This window comes from Folsomia candida, unplaced genomic scaffold, assembly GCF_002217175.1.
Source record: "Folsomia candida strain VU population unplaced genomic scaffold, ASM221717v1 Fcan01_Sc003, whole genome shotgun sequence".
NCBI lineage: Eukaryota > Metazoa > Arthropoda > Collembola > Entomobryomorpha > Isotomidae > Folsomia > Folsomia candida.
The window spans coordinates 9,438,062-9,455,306 of NW_019091195.1; the positions used below are offsets into that span (position 1 = coordinate 9,438,062).

General features: G+C 39.0%; 1 protein-coding gene across 1 annotated transcript; it reads right to left on the minus strand.

Moving 5' to 3' along the window:
• Window positions 1-1,319: 1,319 nt before the first annotated feature.
• Window positions 1,320-15,487, minus strand: LOC110846947 (probable cationic amino acid transporter). The gene is made up of 19 exons (XM_022093785.2): window positions 15,193-15,487; window positions 11,981-12,538; window positions 8,180-8,212; window positions 7,961-8,081; window positions 7,800-7,827; window positions 7,443-7,708; window positions 7,007-7,078; window positions 6,853-6,926; window positions 6,141-6,157; window positions 5,909-6,063; window positions 5,619-5,678; window positions 5,430-5,530; window positions 5,307-5,329; window positions 5,211-5,239; window positions 5,043-5,138; window positions 4,401-4,896; window positions 4,069-4,317; window positions 3,870-3,997; window positions 1,320-3,780 (listed from the first exon to the last, which is right to left on the minus strand). Exons 2-19 carry the CDS (start codon window positions 12,155-12,157, stop codon window positions 3,641-3,643), a joined length of 2,265 nt encoding a protein of 754 aa, XP_021949477.1. The 5' UTR covers window positions 12,158-12,538; window positions 15,193-15,487; the 3' UTR covers window positions 1,320-3,640.
• Between the last annotated feature and the right edge of the window lie 1,758 nt (window positions 15,488-17,245).

Consider the following 17,245-nt stretch of genomic DNA (forward strand, 5'->3'; position numbering starts at 1 on the left):
TATTTATTTTAAAAGTTTTTCATAATTTTGGACTAGCCTTATAAAGTTTCAACGACGATGAGCGCTCATCTTATTTTTTTTCCAAATCCAATAACATACATATTTTCACTCTAAATGGACACAATGTTAAGACAGAGTAAACGACTTTTCGAACTCTCTTACAAGGGAACATACCGAGGTGTCCAACGAGTTAAGGGTCGACACCTATACCAAAATGACCACAATACATGACTTATTAAACAAACTGAAGGAATTTCCGTGTAAAATTCACTTTTCGTCACGTTGTGACGATATTTGTGACGAGCGCATGACTATCGGGTTGCCAGCGGGATAGGTCGACCACTAAACAATCAGGTCGAACACAGAGAAGCTTCGTCGTCTTCAGAGATTTCAAATTCTTTCAAATTTTGAAAACATTTTGAAATTGTGAAGAAATTTTGAAGAAATTTTGAAAACATTTTTTAATTTTGAAGATATTTTGAAAAACTTTTTGAAATTTTGAAGAAATTTCGAAATTTCTAAAAAAATTGAAATTTTTAAAACGTTTCGAAATTTTGAAGAAATTTTGAAAAAAATTAGAGGTGTGTAAGTTATTTGAAATTTGAAATCTCTAAAGAGGACGTGAAGACGACGACGCTTCTCTGTGGTCGACCTGATCGTTCAGCGGTCGACCTCTCCCTCTCTGGCAACCCGATGGTCATGCGCTCGTCACAAATATCGTCACAACGTGACGAAATGTGAATTTTACACGGAAATTCCTTCAGTTTGTTTAATAAGTCATGTATTGTGGTCATTTTGGTATAGGTGTCGACCCTTAACTCGTTGGACACCTCGGTATGTTCCCTTGTTAGTGTGGATTCGATTAAACATAGTAGAAAAATCGAATTAATCCTCGAGCAACCCTCCCCCCTCCCAAGTGAAAAACCTGAAAATGGAGCAAAAAGCAATCTGTATGCTGATGTGTGCTTAATAAGCAGACTTAATTACCAAGAAAAGCATATATGGCAAGAAAGTTGGTTGAAACGGACAATTTGAATACCTGTTTATATGTATACATATATCGTTCATTTATGTACATAAGCATATCAGAAAACGCTAGTGTTCTAAGGAGACAATTATTAGCCTTTTTACTGTACTGTCTTTTTTACTGTCTAAGTCATTCGTCGACAAGCAAATAAGCTGCTCTCCAAAATTGTAGTTATTTGTGTTAAGAAACAAGAGCATGATATCAAATTTTTGGAAGGAGCTCTAATGTATATTCGCGAAATAAAGTCTCAAAGTTATGCATTTTTGGATCATGTGACATGAGAATTTAGGTGTCTTTTCAATTCGATGTTGCATTTCTTTATTATAATATTTTTCACTAATTTATAGAGCTTAAACTAGTTGAACTTCATTCTACTGTAGGACTACCTGCTAATTGCGCTACTTTACATAGTGCTACTAATATGTCATCTATATTTGGAGGACTAATAAATACATGTCTTGGCAAAAGGAGTTTGCTTACATATTTTACTTTACGTATGCACACATATGGAAAAGGCTTATCATAGAATTTTTAAATTTTGAACGAGCTACATACATAGTTTACAGTATAATAAAAATTAATATACATAATTGACAGTGCCAGAGATGAGTAGGTTGTGCTTCACACATGTGTACTTAGAATTAGCTTAACTGTTGAAGTGTAGAGAAAGTTTTACAAACGGACAGACATTTGAATTTTTCTAAATCTATAACATACGATTATCAACTCGGAAATATCATCCAGCCTTTTAAGTTTACAATCAACAGAGTTGACAACAATGTATTAACAAAAGTTCTAACTCAGTCGTAAATATGTATTTTTGGTCAAATTATTTCATATGAGATTTGTGCTTCTCTTCTGTAAATCGCAGTGGACCACACAAATTAATGATTGCTGAATTTGATTGTTAATATTGAAATTGGTTTTGATATGTAAATAACACATAATGGTGGCAAAATATTTGTAAAGTCTTTGGTTTTAGAGGAACGTATCGTTAAAACGAGGTAATAATGATCATTATATTATGCAACGATCAACGTCACTTTCTTTGTGGAGTATATTATCCTAGTTAATGAGGGAACTCAACGGAACATTATGTATTTGAAAGTGAAAGTAAAGACGATGAAACAGTATCACTATGGAACAATCAACATATTCCTTTCACATCACATAGAACTTGAAATTACAATAAATATGACTTATTATATGTACAGAGCGTGAATCAAGATACAAAACTCACTTTTATTTTTGAGATAACAAGTGTTAGAGACACTTGGGATTATTGAAATTTGCACGTGTCGTACCCAGATAGTCAAGGAACAGTTTGCAAAATCACTCTTAGTTCTGTGCAGCAACATGCCCCCACTCCCCCCACGGAGTGCGAGGTAGCCGTAAAAGAGTTTTCCAAAGATGAATTGTACCATAAATTTTTTTTAAGAAACTGGCGACAACTGAATTCAAGTACCAGTCAAAGCCATGTTTCCATTGTATTAAATGGCACTATCATAAAGAGGCAGAAATCATTGGCTGGAGTTCCACCTCCACCAAAGTGGCGTTCAAGATCAGTCAGGATCGAGCATGAGTTATACTAGATTGCAAATTTCATCAATAAGGAACATCCGTCACCACAGAAAAGTATGCAAAATGTTGGGGGTGAGTCAGGCAATAGTTTTTAGGATCAGTCACTTTGACCTAAATATATTAACGCGGAGGAGGACCCGCTGTACGCCCCCACGCCGTCTTACATCACGTTTTTCGAAGCAAATTCGCGATAACTGCATGAAAACTTATTTTCCAGAAATAAATTTTTAACTGCAATTACTCTTGGCGAGTCGCATGACATTATTCGGATGGATTATTTTAGATTTGAGTACTTGAAGCAGAGATTTTCAAGCTGACGGCTCGGGCGCTAAGTGGGTTTTGGAAAACTTTTCAAAACGGGTAGAACAAAATCACTCCAAAAAAGTGTCAAAGGTGATAATGGCGTAGAAAAAGCGATTGCACCTCGTTAGACAAACTAATGGGCTACCCATTGAAGCAATTTATAAAATTCACAAACGAAAAATAAAGCTGTAGAAAAATAAACAAAAGTGAGTTTTGTATCTTGATTCACTCTCTGTACAACAGTCGGAAACTATCTTTTAGTAGAGAACTCGCTAATATTTAATTTACTACTTTGGTCTAATTGTGGCAGCTAATAAGTATTTATCTCGATGTATTTTGTTAGCCATCTCATATTCTCTCTCGCTGATCTCCGTGTACTATTTCATTTAATACAGCAATTCATTAAATACATTGGCTGTATTCTCTGAAGCTCAATTAAAATGTAAATATGTAAAAAAATTTGTAGGCCGAACAATATAAAATCCGTACAAATGTGGACCGCAGAATAGAATATCCATACATAAAGATAAACCGAAAAGATGGAAATATACTTATTTAGAAAGGAAGACAAACGAATTCAAATTTTGACACAATGAGTTCTACATCGAGCTGGGCCAACGAAATTGAACTTTAAGAGTAGAATATAAAGTAATTAAATTAACAACTTCGATTTTTAATGGAAATCTTTGTAAATTTGAATTTATAGAAAAGTTTTCATTTTTTGCACGCTTATCGATTGAGACTTGTGGTTTTGATGCCCCTGATAGAATCGGCTGAAGGACTTCCAGCCACCGTTAGCTCCACACCTGCATCTTCTTTTATTTCTAGTGCACTATTTTTGATCCCGTATTTAAAATACATTATCAACCCTGAAAATATATCCAGATAACGTATAATTCAGACTTCAGACATGGTTGGTAAAATGTTGGAAATAGAAATTCGACTAGTTAGTACGTACCTAAGGTCATCCAAATTGTGAATCTAACCAGAGTTAAAATTGATAACTTTAAAATTAAGTAAAAATTGACCATCACAGCAACAGCCGGCACGAACGGAAGTGCGGGCGTCATAAAAAGCAGTTGTTTACTGAAATATAATTGATTGCATAACTTAATTAGCTCTTTATTAAATATTTATTTATCATTAATTTCACATACTTGTTTTGCGGCTTCCTTGAAATTGTTAAAAGACAATACATGATGCCTGCAAATAACGCGAGCAAAAGGAAGCCAGCCACACTTCCCCAAAAGCCATTGCTTCCTACGTAAGCCACCAATAGAAGGTCAAAGCAAACAATTTGTAGAAACATGAGGCCAGCCAGTTTGGTGACCAGACGTCCACTTTCTTCAGTACATGGTCCAGGTTCTTGCCAGGGAAAAAGTTTAGGAAACATGTATTGTAATAATCTGAAAAGAAAAAGTGAACATCTCTGCATTTACTCTCTAAACAACTTGCTGGTTAAAACTCTATACAATTTTTCAGTCTTCACCTCATTTGTTTTTCCCAACGACTTAATTTGGGAGGTCCGCCTGCATGGACTGAACCGTAATATCTGGATTCATTTCTGTCTGACATTAGAAAAGCGTCGTCCGTCTCAGCGTCTCCGATGGTGTCAGTGTCATCCGAATCGGGAGAATTGCGGGTTACTTTCCGAACCAGCACAGGCCCTCCGACCGAGGGTTGAGTACTACTCGAGGAGAACGGGTTTGTTCCCATGCCCAGAGAGAGACTCAGTCGCTGCTGCTGGCTGGAGGCTTGGGGACCATTGGGTTTGTCTCCCCAAAGGTCGTTTTGATTTTGGAGAAAGAGGGATGCTCCATAGTCTTTGGTGGGAGTTCCACCTTCTGTCGGAGAACCTGCCATGGGCGACCCTGGCAGTGGGGTTCTGATGGACTCAGGCAAAAGGTCAACTAATGTCGTCGACGTCGGCTGATACCTCAACAGCAAAACGCAACTGGCTACTAAAGTGTACGCCAATAATGTTCCTAAAGTGAAAGCAGTCGTTTTCAAGTTATCGTGTTTCCGAGGCTATACTCATGTGCATGCATTCATAAGAACTTTCTCCATCGCCGCTACTAGCAAGTAAGTGTCCAAAACAAAAAGGCATTTTTGAAAATGGAAAAGTGTTTACCGATGCTCATCATCTCGACAAGTACCTCCAACTGTATAATCAAAGCAGCGAGAGCAGCCATAAGTCCGAGCACAACTGTGGCAACGGCTGGCGTCCCTGTTTCAAATCATGTTGAATTCCAGTGAAAACCTTTCGCTTTGTATAAATTTAGTCACAGAATTTCAATACCTGTCAAACTCCAGATTTCGGATAGCCAACTAGAAAATAGTCAAAAGGTAGTTGATGACAAAAATATGTTCACCAATGTTTCAATATCCAACTTACGTAAAAATTAGACCATCTTTTGCCTAAAAATATAAAAAAAACATTTGCATTTATTCGTTATTGTTTGATTATTTTACCAGTTTGACTATATAATTAGCTAATCCTATATAAGTTAAAACATACCATCGCATAGACGATACGAGGCATGGGAAACATTGAACCAAACATGGAGACGGTCAGCCCTGCCAAGGCCCCAATTGCGACCACAAATTGGCATCTATAAGCTGAGGAAAGAGTTATAAAGCATGATCAGTTGTGCAAGGTTCATACTTTCACAATTAAATCGAGTAAAAAAGCCTACGTAATATGTACCTCCAACTTGACCAAACATTTCGACCAACGCTGATTCTTGTGCTACTTCGTCATATGGCACTGCAAATGACATTAACAACATTATTTATTAAACTGCATTTCGCAAATGATGGGGCCGGAATTTCTGGCGCTAAAGTTATTTACGTAACATTCGACTGAAATTCTATTTGGACGTGGCCACATCAAAAGTGAAACAGGGTTTATGCATGATGGGAAATTTGCCCATGTAATCTCATGCATACGACAAAAGAATAGTGGACGTCGAGGCGGATGAGCGATGGAAGTCTTACCGACTAGAGTCAGCATTGCAGATGAGGTTACGTAAGCGGTTACGATAACCAATAAACTCGCGACGATTGCAGTTGGAATAGATTTTTTTGGGTTGGTCGCCTCTTCTCCTGTCGTGGCAATTATATCAAAGCCAATAAACGCATAGAAGCAGACGCTAAATATATTGAAAATCCAATCAACAACTAGTTTGGCATTTAACATACAATTCAAATCTCTTAGCATTCGTATTACCTCGAGCCCTTTAATACCTGAAACACAAAACATAGGCAATATCATATGAAATTCTAGAGCACAAAACTTATTTTATTCAATTCGTCGGCGTTCAGAAACTTTATCCTCTTCTCCTAAAATTAGGTTTGTAGAATTGACTGAATCCAATTGTTCTCATAAAAGCACAATCTTCTTTCTCTTACAATGACGCTGACTAGATTAAAGTTCATCTGCGCTCATTCTGCATGGTGCCTCAGCAGAAAAGCGAGCTCATATTTTCTTCTACTGCTGGCATTATTACTTACCCACGTCTCAAAGTGAAAGCGGAGAAGAGAGAAAGTGAACAGCGATCAAAAGAATTGAGAAAACGGAGTTGAATAATCAAGATATTTGAAATCGGTTACTTTCTCCCCTATCCTTTCTCCCACAAGAGTTTTATGTCTCCATTTTATGTCCCATAACCAGTTGGTCATTACCCCATTCTTCAAAATGGATCAAGCTGAGGGACACGTATGAGTTGTTCTGCACATATGTACTTTCTCCGCTAAAACCAATGTTAACATAACGGTAGCGGTCGGAAAATTCTTTTCTACCTCGAGGAAATCAAAGCTTCGAGTAACATTATTTCAAAATTCTCAAACACGGATCCATACGTCCTGACATGTGTAGTACCATTAGTGAAAGCGATGGACAAGAAAATAAATTGAAAGTGAACATGAATAAAAAAGCTTACCCCAGACCAGCCATACGGAAGAACGCCACCATAGTCTGTCCAGTTTGAGAAATCAACGTAAAATAATCCAGCCACTACCAATAGAATATATGACAGTAATTTAATAGTTGTTGCACACTTGACAGAGCGCTTCCCTGCTGTAGCTCAAACTCACCCATCACAAATACCCATGCAGAAAAATTTATAGCGTTGAGAATATTATTGAAGATCACTGATTTTTGCACTCCTGTACAGAAATATTTTACTTCTTATTTAGCAAATACGTAATAAGGTAATCTTATAATCTGAGGAGGGGAGGTTGTGTACTATCAACTCGCGGATTTCGATGCCCTTTGGATATGTTATAGTGTCTCATGAATAAGCAAGCCCCAAGTGATTTGATGCAATGGCCACATTTGCGCCCACCACACCCACTCAAAGGTGCCCAAAAAGGAGAAAGTAGCGCTTTCACTCATTCAAATCCACGCCAAAAATCTAATTTTACTCTGAGTTGGAAATTCCATTATACTCCCAGATAGTTGTTTTCTTATACCCAACATCACAGTGAGTTGATAGTACAAAACATTCCCCTTGAGTGTTTCAATCCTTACCCGCAATCATGACCATCATCATTAACACTGTTATGAAGAAAGCAAGCACATCTGGTGGGCGACCATGAAATGTGCCGATAGAGTTTGCCAATTTTTCAGTAATTGCTCCACTGCTAATCGCATCAAAACAGGCGCTTAGGGCACAAGCACACGCAGAGGTGCCAATTAGATATTCCAACACCAAGTTCCACCCAATGACAAAAGCAATAAACTCTCCGACGGTCACGTAGGAATACACATAAGCCGAGCCTGTCGTTTTCGGCACCCTTTGAAACAAATTGATGAATGCAATTGTTTCTTCGAATAAATTACATACTTCTTATTTTTGAATTGTTTTCTTTAATTTTGAAGAGTTACCTAACACCAAACTCCGCATAGCAAGCTCCTACGTCACGAAAAAATGATTAATTTCATATTATGTATGTGGCATTTGGATTCATTAAACTACATTCACTCATAATTCTTAAATTGTCGAATTAAGCGAAAGCGTGAAAGAAAATCGAATATATTTAGCATACCAGAAAAAATTGAGGCAACTGCTGCTATGATGAACGAAAATATTACTCCTGGGCCTGCAATATTTTTGGCGACCATTCCTGCAACAAGGTACATGCCGGTCCCAACGCAACTCCCCACCCCCTGAAAGCGAACGTAAAAGTGAAAGTTTGAAAATAATAGTTTGAAATTGAATCGAATTTGTGGATCACTTATGTAAAAATTTTATCGGAGGTACTTACCAGGCTCGTCAAGTCCAGCGTAGTAAGACATTTCTATCCAAAGAATAACAGAATATGTGGCTAGATTTATTTCTGTGTTTATTATCATGAGTAAAGTACTGCATCGCAGAGTTAAATTAAACCAAAATTACAAAGAAAAATTCACAAAAAGCTAACTTCACGGCAGTCGTGCAATTTAAATCCCTAACCTCAAAACGAGAAAATTGAAGAACAAAGATGTTGATAAAAGTTAATTTCTGTACATCTGACGAATGGATTTCATGTATCAATATTGTTAAAATGAATTACTAACAACAATTTTGGATTAACAAGTGTGATTTTCAACAGTTTCCAATTACTTTGTATTATCCCCCAAAAAACAAACAAAATGTAACATGAATCCACCCCTTCAGGCTAAAATAAAGTACACCGTATCCCTTTGACGGACAGTTACGATCAGAATCATCCAGAATTTGCGTACATTTCTATACACCTTCGATGTGGTAATATGGATTGATGTGCAGGTGTTTATATCCACTCAAAGCCAGCTTACGAACACCAGAAATGATGGCCAAAGGCGTAACAAGTGGTGGAGGTGAAAGACACATCAATTCAATAAGGTAGCACACAAAGTGATAAAAGTTTCCAAAGATTGGGCGATGCGTGAGAGAGGATTAATTTACTTGTGGCAGCAGCTAAGTAATCAGCACAGAAGAGGCAAAAACGGTGAAAGCGACGGTGTGTACAAATGATGATTTACGGTCTTGCTTCCGACGGAAATTGTAAATCGATTTATTTGACAGATTTGATTTGATATGATGCAGTGTAGAAAATATTACCATAACATGAAGTGAACCAAGAAAACCAGCCATAAAATTCAACAGTCTGGACAGAAAATAGCGACCATATGGATCTTTTTCTTGCACGATTACCTTCACAATTTGCACGACCACACGAAGAAAAGTTCTCCGCGTGAATGTATTTCCCCATTTTTCTATTCAAATGCAGCTTCAAATATTAAAATTACGATTCTGAGACTCATGGTGAGGGAATTTTATGGGGCAGGCTTAATATAAATACTTTCGAGAACCAAAGTGAGTGCAGACGTGGATAATCTCAGGGATCATCTCACCATTAAACATTGTACATTCATTATCCATTGGGGGTGCTCTCTCTATACATATTTTTAACAAGCATTTATACTTGTGCAAGTTTTACATATTACGCAAACCCATCATACAAATGATAAGGATAGCACACAGACCAGTTTTTACTTTGTGGATGAAAGAAATGGAGAAAGCAGAGCTGGTGTGAATAAAAAATCTTTCAGTATGCCCGTCACAGGTTTGAGAAAGTAATAAATTTAACTCGTGATGATTACTTTTCTTCAACGTTCAACTTATTTTGGTACGATTTAGATCGTAGATCGAAATGATGAAGAGCTTTGTAAGCTGTTCTAGAGCCATTTGACATTCTCTCCTGGGTTCTCGCCCAGCTGCATCGTTCGTAAGTAGAATTAAATACGATATTCGATTATGACCCAGTTGACTTTTGTCAGAATCATCTTGCTGAGAAGCGTACGGGTGTGCATTCGACAAGGGGAGGACTGACTGGCATTTTGTACTTTCACTGGAAAGCACCAACTTCAATTTAACAGGAAATGGTGACGGTGAACGAGTCTGTAATTAATCTCTCGTTCTGCTCCATCCTCCAGTTCATTGCTGTTTAAATACTCAGAATCAAAGAGGAAGGAAGAGGGCTGAGAAGATCTCTTTCAGTGCTTGAGTGCCTTTGATTTATTAAAATTCAGCCAGATTCTCACTCTAATTGAATTTCTAGTGAACAAAAGTATTTTCTTCTCTTTTCGATAGCAGACGACGGTCTGATTGTTTATTATTCATATTTGAAAGCTCTGAAAGGTTTCTGCCATTTGTGATTGCATCCCCATCCTCGCAATCCTCCTTTATCTGCACGTAGGCAGTTGTGCTTTACCTTCCATGTATATACAAACTATATACACATACTTATGTACGTATTGTAAGCGATTTCACCAGTTGAATTTATGCACAAAGGTATTTGAACTAGTTTTGCATCATGTCGTCAAAATTAATTGCAAAATAATGTGAGTACCTGCTTATTGTTTATCCTGAACAAATCAACATTGACCTGCTATTATCGCGTTGTACTTTTAAAAAGGGTTGAACGACAAAACCTATGTACTTCTGTCCTTATGTATTTCAGTTAACCAAGCAGACAATACTTCATTTTTTGGCTCACAGACAGTGTTTAAATATAGCTTTTAAGGGATCGACAATGATTAAAAGAATTTCCAAAAGGGACCACACAAGAAATGGGAATCGTATAAATGAAAATGGGAAATAATTTGCATTACACACAAACATTACCTCAAAACATTCGTCTGGATGTGTTTTCTTTCATGTCATTTTCTTTTAATGGATGATTATGTGTGTTCTGGGAATATTATTAATGATTTCATTTTCCAACCAACTTTTTACGAGTTATTTCCCATTCGGAATGCATCAGACAAGTTGTCGGCCTACAAAAGTTGGTCTCATTTTCATCCGTTTTCCACAGAGAAGCCGGAGCGAAGAAATGACTGCAGATGAGACTGAGATGTACTGCTAATAGGCTGGAATCTTTGAAGCAGCACTCAGCCGAGTCTTACCCATCTCTAGGCTACATCTCCATAGCTTCCCTTTCTCACATCCAACCACTTTCACCCACGTACTTGGATTGCACAAGTGGAAGTTTCATTAAAAAATCTCATCTAATCGAGAGTGGATCTCGTGTTCCGTCGACTTTCATCCTCATTTTCTTGAGATGCCTTCAAGGCACTTTCAATTATGTCATCCTCACTGGAAGGACACTTATGCTTATTAAAAATGGCGTTACGACGCTACCCACTGCTTCAGATAATGGCGTGTAATATGCAAGTATATCACAGTGTAATCAACCACTTGTTCAAGAGAAGAAATGCAGAAATGGCAGAATATGTACTTGAGTATATATATATTCTCCATTACTTGTTTGCATAGCATGGCGATTGAAATGTTGGCAAATATTTATATTTGTAGGGAGCTTTATCATAATGCTGGAACTGGTTGAAAATAAATGAGTTAAACTCTAGACTGGGAACCACAATAAATAAACCACATCAACGATCAGACGAAAACCACGGCATTGTTCACTTAGAATAGGAAAATAAGCCTTGAATTGGATCCATGCTAACATTTTACACAAGTTATGTACATAGTGCAGTATGATTGTTTTTCACTCTCCCCCAAGTACAACACACATACAGAGTATTGCCCAGTGCACTATACAGTTCATTTGCTAGTCAGATAAGACTCGACGATTTGTTTGCCTTCTCCATAAGCTGTTCACCGTTTGCTTTCCCAATGGACTTTCACTAAGCTAACAAGCAGAGAGAAAGTCAACTTTCTCCAACTCCCCCGCCTGACCATTTCAACCACAGCCGTAATGAGCACGGAGAAACTTTCTGCAATCTGCAAACCCAACTTTTCTGTGCCATACTGTTTTTGATCAACTGAGAAGAAAAATATTTGATAAGCCGACAGATCATTACCTAATTCCATTCTATTTCTTGTCTTCTTAACTAAATTTTTGGGAAAACAGACCCCAATTTGGTCCAAATCCAATAAATAATTATGTAGTTTTTACAGTGAGAAAAATTACATGCACAAAAACTTTTACTCATAGTACTCATCTTCATAATAAATAGTCCACCCACACACATTGTTAATACATACGTACAGGAAATTTGAGCAAAGCTTGTCTTACTTGGAGAGACCCAGGCTCCTTCCCGCCCCCTAATCCACCGTGTATGGGATCTTCTTGGAGTGATGCGAGGTTCTTGGTTCTGATCAGCTTATTGAAGACTATCAAACTCTGCTGGCGGAAGGTTTCTCGGTTGGAAGGCAGGAATTGCTGGATTTTCTCAGCCACTACTTTCTTCATGGTGGGTGTGTGAAGATACAGCTACTCTTGATTATACGAAGGAAGACTACCATTACCGGCACGGCATAACAATACCGAGCCCCACTTTTTCTTGGTACAATCCGCACAGGTAACTTTCTCCAAATGCCAAGTGTCACACGGCAACGAGGAACGACGGGTGGATGCAACTGGGTGAGCTGCTAAACCATGGCATTCCCTTTTGTTCTATTTTCACTCTCTCACCTCATGGCTGCTGCACAAGAAGAATATCTGCAACATCCACCTCACATTATGCCCGGCAACCAGTGTAATGTCGCTGCCATTTCAATCTCGATGGTTTCCCACATATCGACATAAGGACTCTGGACTCACTGCTGCTGGACTCCTCGGTTCGAACGTGGGCTGCGAATAAAACATGCCCATTAAAATCATCCTTTTTCTGCACGGCATACAAATCTCACATCAAATTAAAATGGGTTTGTTTACTGGAACTTGCGATGTATAAATATCAATTTTGTGGCGGTTGCAGATATTGATTTGCAATTTTTTGCATGCAATCAAAGACCCAGTGTATGTACTACACACATGGAAAACTGCTTGTCGTACGTGCATAAAAGGGAAAGTTAGTGAAGCAGTAATGGAATTCCTGTCATGTGCAAAATCTAAAAGCCATATTAGAGAATACAATCTAGTGGATTTTGTATGCTTCCTGAGAATTGAAAAAGTTTGCTGATGGAGTGAAAAATTCGTAGAATTTTGTTTGTAACGATAAACGGAAACAACGGGCTACGTCGATTGCATATTTATCAAAAACGAAGGGGAAAAGAGGGAAAGTGGGCGTAGCATATAAGCGTTCGTTTGTAAAACCAGGAGACAGAATAAACAGTGGCGAAATGTTAACATAAAATTTGGTAGTGGGGCAGGCAGTACTTGTAGTCAAAATAAGCCAGGAATTTAAAGGAGAAAGGCAACGAGAGCGGAAATTCGCGTTTCACTATTGATCGCTCCCCCACGACTGGGGAAATCTTACGCCCTCTCGGCCTACGTGTCAGCCTGGCTCGAGATAACTTTTAGGCTTCAGCATATCCACCTACCCTGCAGTGAGTCGGATGGATGAAGATGGAGAAATGACAATCAAAATCAAATGAGGCCAAGACAGGCTAAACAATGTCATTGTTATCCTTTTATTCTAAATCTAATCTCTCCTTCCTTCACCCCTGGACACCTCTAAGGCTGAACAAATATTGCTAAATCCTCCGCCTGCAATCACTTCTTGTCTCTGTTTCTTTATTTACGAAACTAGACCCACAAGTCAACTCAACTCACAGTCAAAAGAATTCTCGGTAATCGCCTCGAAAAGTCTGTGCAGGCACGTGTGGAAAATTCTGAGCTCATATTGTACTAATGTATTGCTAGAGTTCTCCAATTCGCTCCAAGTATTGTTTCACGGCACATTTGTAACCCCCCGGTTCCGATCATTTTCAGGATCAGGATCTGTATCTCTGCTCCATCCAGGTCATGAAGCACCGTGACTGAGCGAGAAGAAAGCAACGGTAATGGACTGGACGGGCAAATAATAAAAGCTTTTTTATATTCTCCCACCCACCATGCTTCCTGACTTTTAATGCCGGGGATTACTCCATTCTAAGTGACGAGTCATGCTAACTTAAAACGTAAGCCTTTTTGTAGATGACAGAGTAGCTGAAATTTGAAACATGCATTGTCAGTGAATTCGCCATGTCGTATTAATTACATCAGCTATGCTCCTAAGCTCTACCTTTGTCCGTTCATTTTAGCCCGAATTAGGGCTTAAATATGAACTCGTTATGCCCATCTGTCTTTCGATAGCTCAAAAAAGGATTGACCATTTTGATGAAATTAGTAAACTGATAATGTTACGACCGAATTTTAAGATATGAATGGTCACCACCAGTCAAATATTGACCGGGGTGGAGTCTTTTCCAGCATCAGGAGAAGGGCTATCGTCTTTATAATATATAATGCTATGCAAAATCTTATGACTAAATATTTTCAGAAACTCATCAACTTAGTTCCTTGCGTTACTCAGGGAATTTGAACGATCAATAATGCTCACGGCTTGTTGGACATCTATCTATCAGGGTGCACAAATAAGCTTATCCTTCACTGTCATACATATGGCTGGATAAATATTCCGGATATATCACTCGGATCCTGGCAAAGTATTTTACTCCCATTATTATTTTGCTCGCAATTTTTTAGATGAATAATCTGGGAGCACACATTTATTATTTACTTGGTATTTGGAGAAGGCAATATATTTGTTCAGAATATATGGGCTGGCTCATATTTATAAGTATAATGTCAACTAAGGACATGATATTAGGACGAGATGAGAAATTAGAAACATGATGCCATGAATAGTTCTCCTAGACAGAAAAAATCAAATATATTAAAACTTGTAAATCTTCTTGAAGCAATACATAAACAATTGGAAACATCTACGTCGCTACGGTGTGCATCTTCTCCTTTCCCTCTCGTGGTTTACTGTGGATCAAAGGAAGTGAAGGAAATACATACAAACGAAAATGTGGTTGCTGTAGTGCAGAGTAACATGAGACGAGATGTTTTCGATTACACGATACAAAAGCACTCTCGTCTTGGGTATGTTATAGGTCAGAAGTAGAACTTTAATCTATTTCGCCATTGGAGTACTGCATAAAATGAACATATTACACAGTAATGTAATTTCTTAATGCGCACGCCGCAATTCACCCGCTGGCTGTTTATCTAAATTTGTTACTTGGATCCCAAATCTCAACTGATCAGACTTGATTATCATAGAGGAATTAGATGTAGTTTATCAAAAACTTAATTTCTGGCCAACTTTTCCGGACAATGAGAAGCTCAATTATAATCCAAGCTTACTGCTTTGTACGTACCACAGCAGATGCTACTGACTGATTGCGAGTACTACGAGGAGAAAACACGGGACACTGCAGAGTTTTTTTCATGATGTTGCGTGCTTACTTTCCCCGAGTTGTTGTAATGTAAATGCCAGACAATGACTCACTCACCTGTGATTTAATTCTTGTAGCATCGATTGGAATGCACTGCTAATCTAGTTTAATGCACCACAAGTGGATTAGCAAATTGCAATGTCAACCGGAATGTAATGCCTGTTATTCGTATTTCGTTGGATATGCAAATTGGGCGCAATTATTTTAAGTACTGTTGTCTATCGGTGAGATTGGTGGGAATCCCGAGTTGAGGGGGTACCCCAGTTAGTTGAGCACGATGTGTAACTGTTGCTTCGGACGAGGTCCGACTGGATTCAGAAGCCACACCAGACTAACTCTGCCCGCCGCCTCTCCCAACTACCCACCACGACCACTTCTGCTCACTCAGGCTCTTGCGATCGAAGTCCCTTCCACCACCACCGCCGCCTCCTCCACGCCAACAGCTATCTCCAATATCGGAGAGAGAAATAGAGAAAGAGAGAAATGGGGCAGCCGTGTTGGGAGAAAGCACGTGCGGCTGATGTTCAGTCAGCCTGATCTCAGCCTTTTCTTATTCTTCCTCCCATTGAGTGAAAGTCCATTCAACCACTCCAGCCAACCTGATGTCCCGTCTTTTTCTGCTGCCACTGCTGCTGCTCCTCTTAACGATGATGAGAGAATATTCGACCGTGACTTTTGACCCAAGGAGAAGTGTAGCAATAAATTGATCAGACACTCTCTCCAGCATTCTAGAGTGTTAACTAGATAACTGGAGAAAGTGAGGAATGCAACTTGGGTATGTGTGTGAGTTGTATGCCCATTATTATTTGCTCCGAACTTGCAAACCTTCTCGTTCCATGTTGCATGGTTTGTTTTGTACATATGCGAAACAACTAACGCAATGGGAGCCTTGCCGCAGTTGGGCTGTGCTCCTCTGTGTGTTGTACAAAATGCGGGTTTGGTGCAGAGCTTAATATTGCATTATATGATGGGATATTCTACGTTCTGTAGTGAAGGCAGTATAAAAGTGACACAAACGAACCGAAATACGAACGTATATATGTATGTATGTATCCATGTATATGTATGGGAATGCTCAGCAACAGCAGCAGCAACGGGTTGGAAGTTATGAAGAGCTATTTTCTCTGCACTTTATATCTCAGCAGGGCAAGAGTGGAATTCTATTTCCTATCACGCCGCTCTGTTGAAGCATTCCACAAATTTTCTTTCACGGACTTGATTTTGGAGTTTCAACGGCAACGTTCTGTCGAGATCCATGAGTCCAATCTGCACATATCAATAGCATGCATACGTGCTGTTCCGGTCTAAATTCCTAACAAATGGTTTGATTTTATTCGACCATTCGACACGGAAAATACCACGATGCCCAACAGGAGGAGGTCGAAAGATGAATCTAGGTTGAATTCTCATCGTGTGTGTAACTGAATGATTCGATTGAGGAAGAAGTGTGAAATGGGGAGAAAAGGGATCAAATGGTGTACGAGCTCGACAACAACCGTGCTAATATTTCAGAAAGAATTGTGTGCTCTATGAAAGAACCGTTTGTGAAAACGGATGATACTGAGGAGAGGGCTCGGCGTAAATGATGTCACCGAGGGGAGGATAAATTTTATCACTTCGAGTCACGTTGCTCGTGTGGGTGGAGGGTTCATTTGAGGATGTATTGGAGAGAAATAAGCAAGCAATAGGACCTTTCTCTCTGTACATGAAACATTAAGGCTCAAACGTAAAAAGCAAGCCCACCACGGCACTACAAATTGGAGACGCAGCAGTTGGGCTGAAGCCTTCAACTGCATAACTCCACCGCTTGCACTGTTGCTCACTCGTGCCTTACTCACAAGTCGTTTGAGCTCGTTCCTGTATATCTTAGCCCACTTTCTCCTCGCTTTCTCCTTCGCTGATTGTCTCAACTCGGCAGAGCAGCAAACACCAAGCTGGCTCTTATCCTCTTTCCGTCCCAGCAAGTTCAAATGTGAACTGCCCTCCTGAATGCAAATGCTGACGGTGCATGCTCTCCTCCATTCAAAACCATTTAAACCAGGGCCAACTTATGCATGCATACTGCGCGGTATATAAGCCGTGAATAATCGCTCAGTTTTTAGCCTGCGCC

Coding starts and splice junctions, on each gene's coding strand:
- LOC110846947 (XM_022093785.2), bottom strand. CDS start 12,157: ATGAAGAAAGTAGTGGCTGAGAAAATCCAGCAATTCCTGCCTTCCAAC. Junction 7,709..7,799: donor TATGCGGAGTTTGGTGTTAG/GTAACTCTTCAA, acceptor TTTGTTTCAAAG/GGTGCCGAAAACGACAGGCT. Junction 5,531..5,618: donor AATGTTTGGTCAAGTTGGAG/GTACATATTACG, acceptor CTCTTTCCTCAG/CTTATAGATGCCAATTTGTG.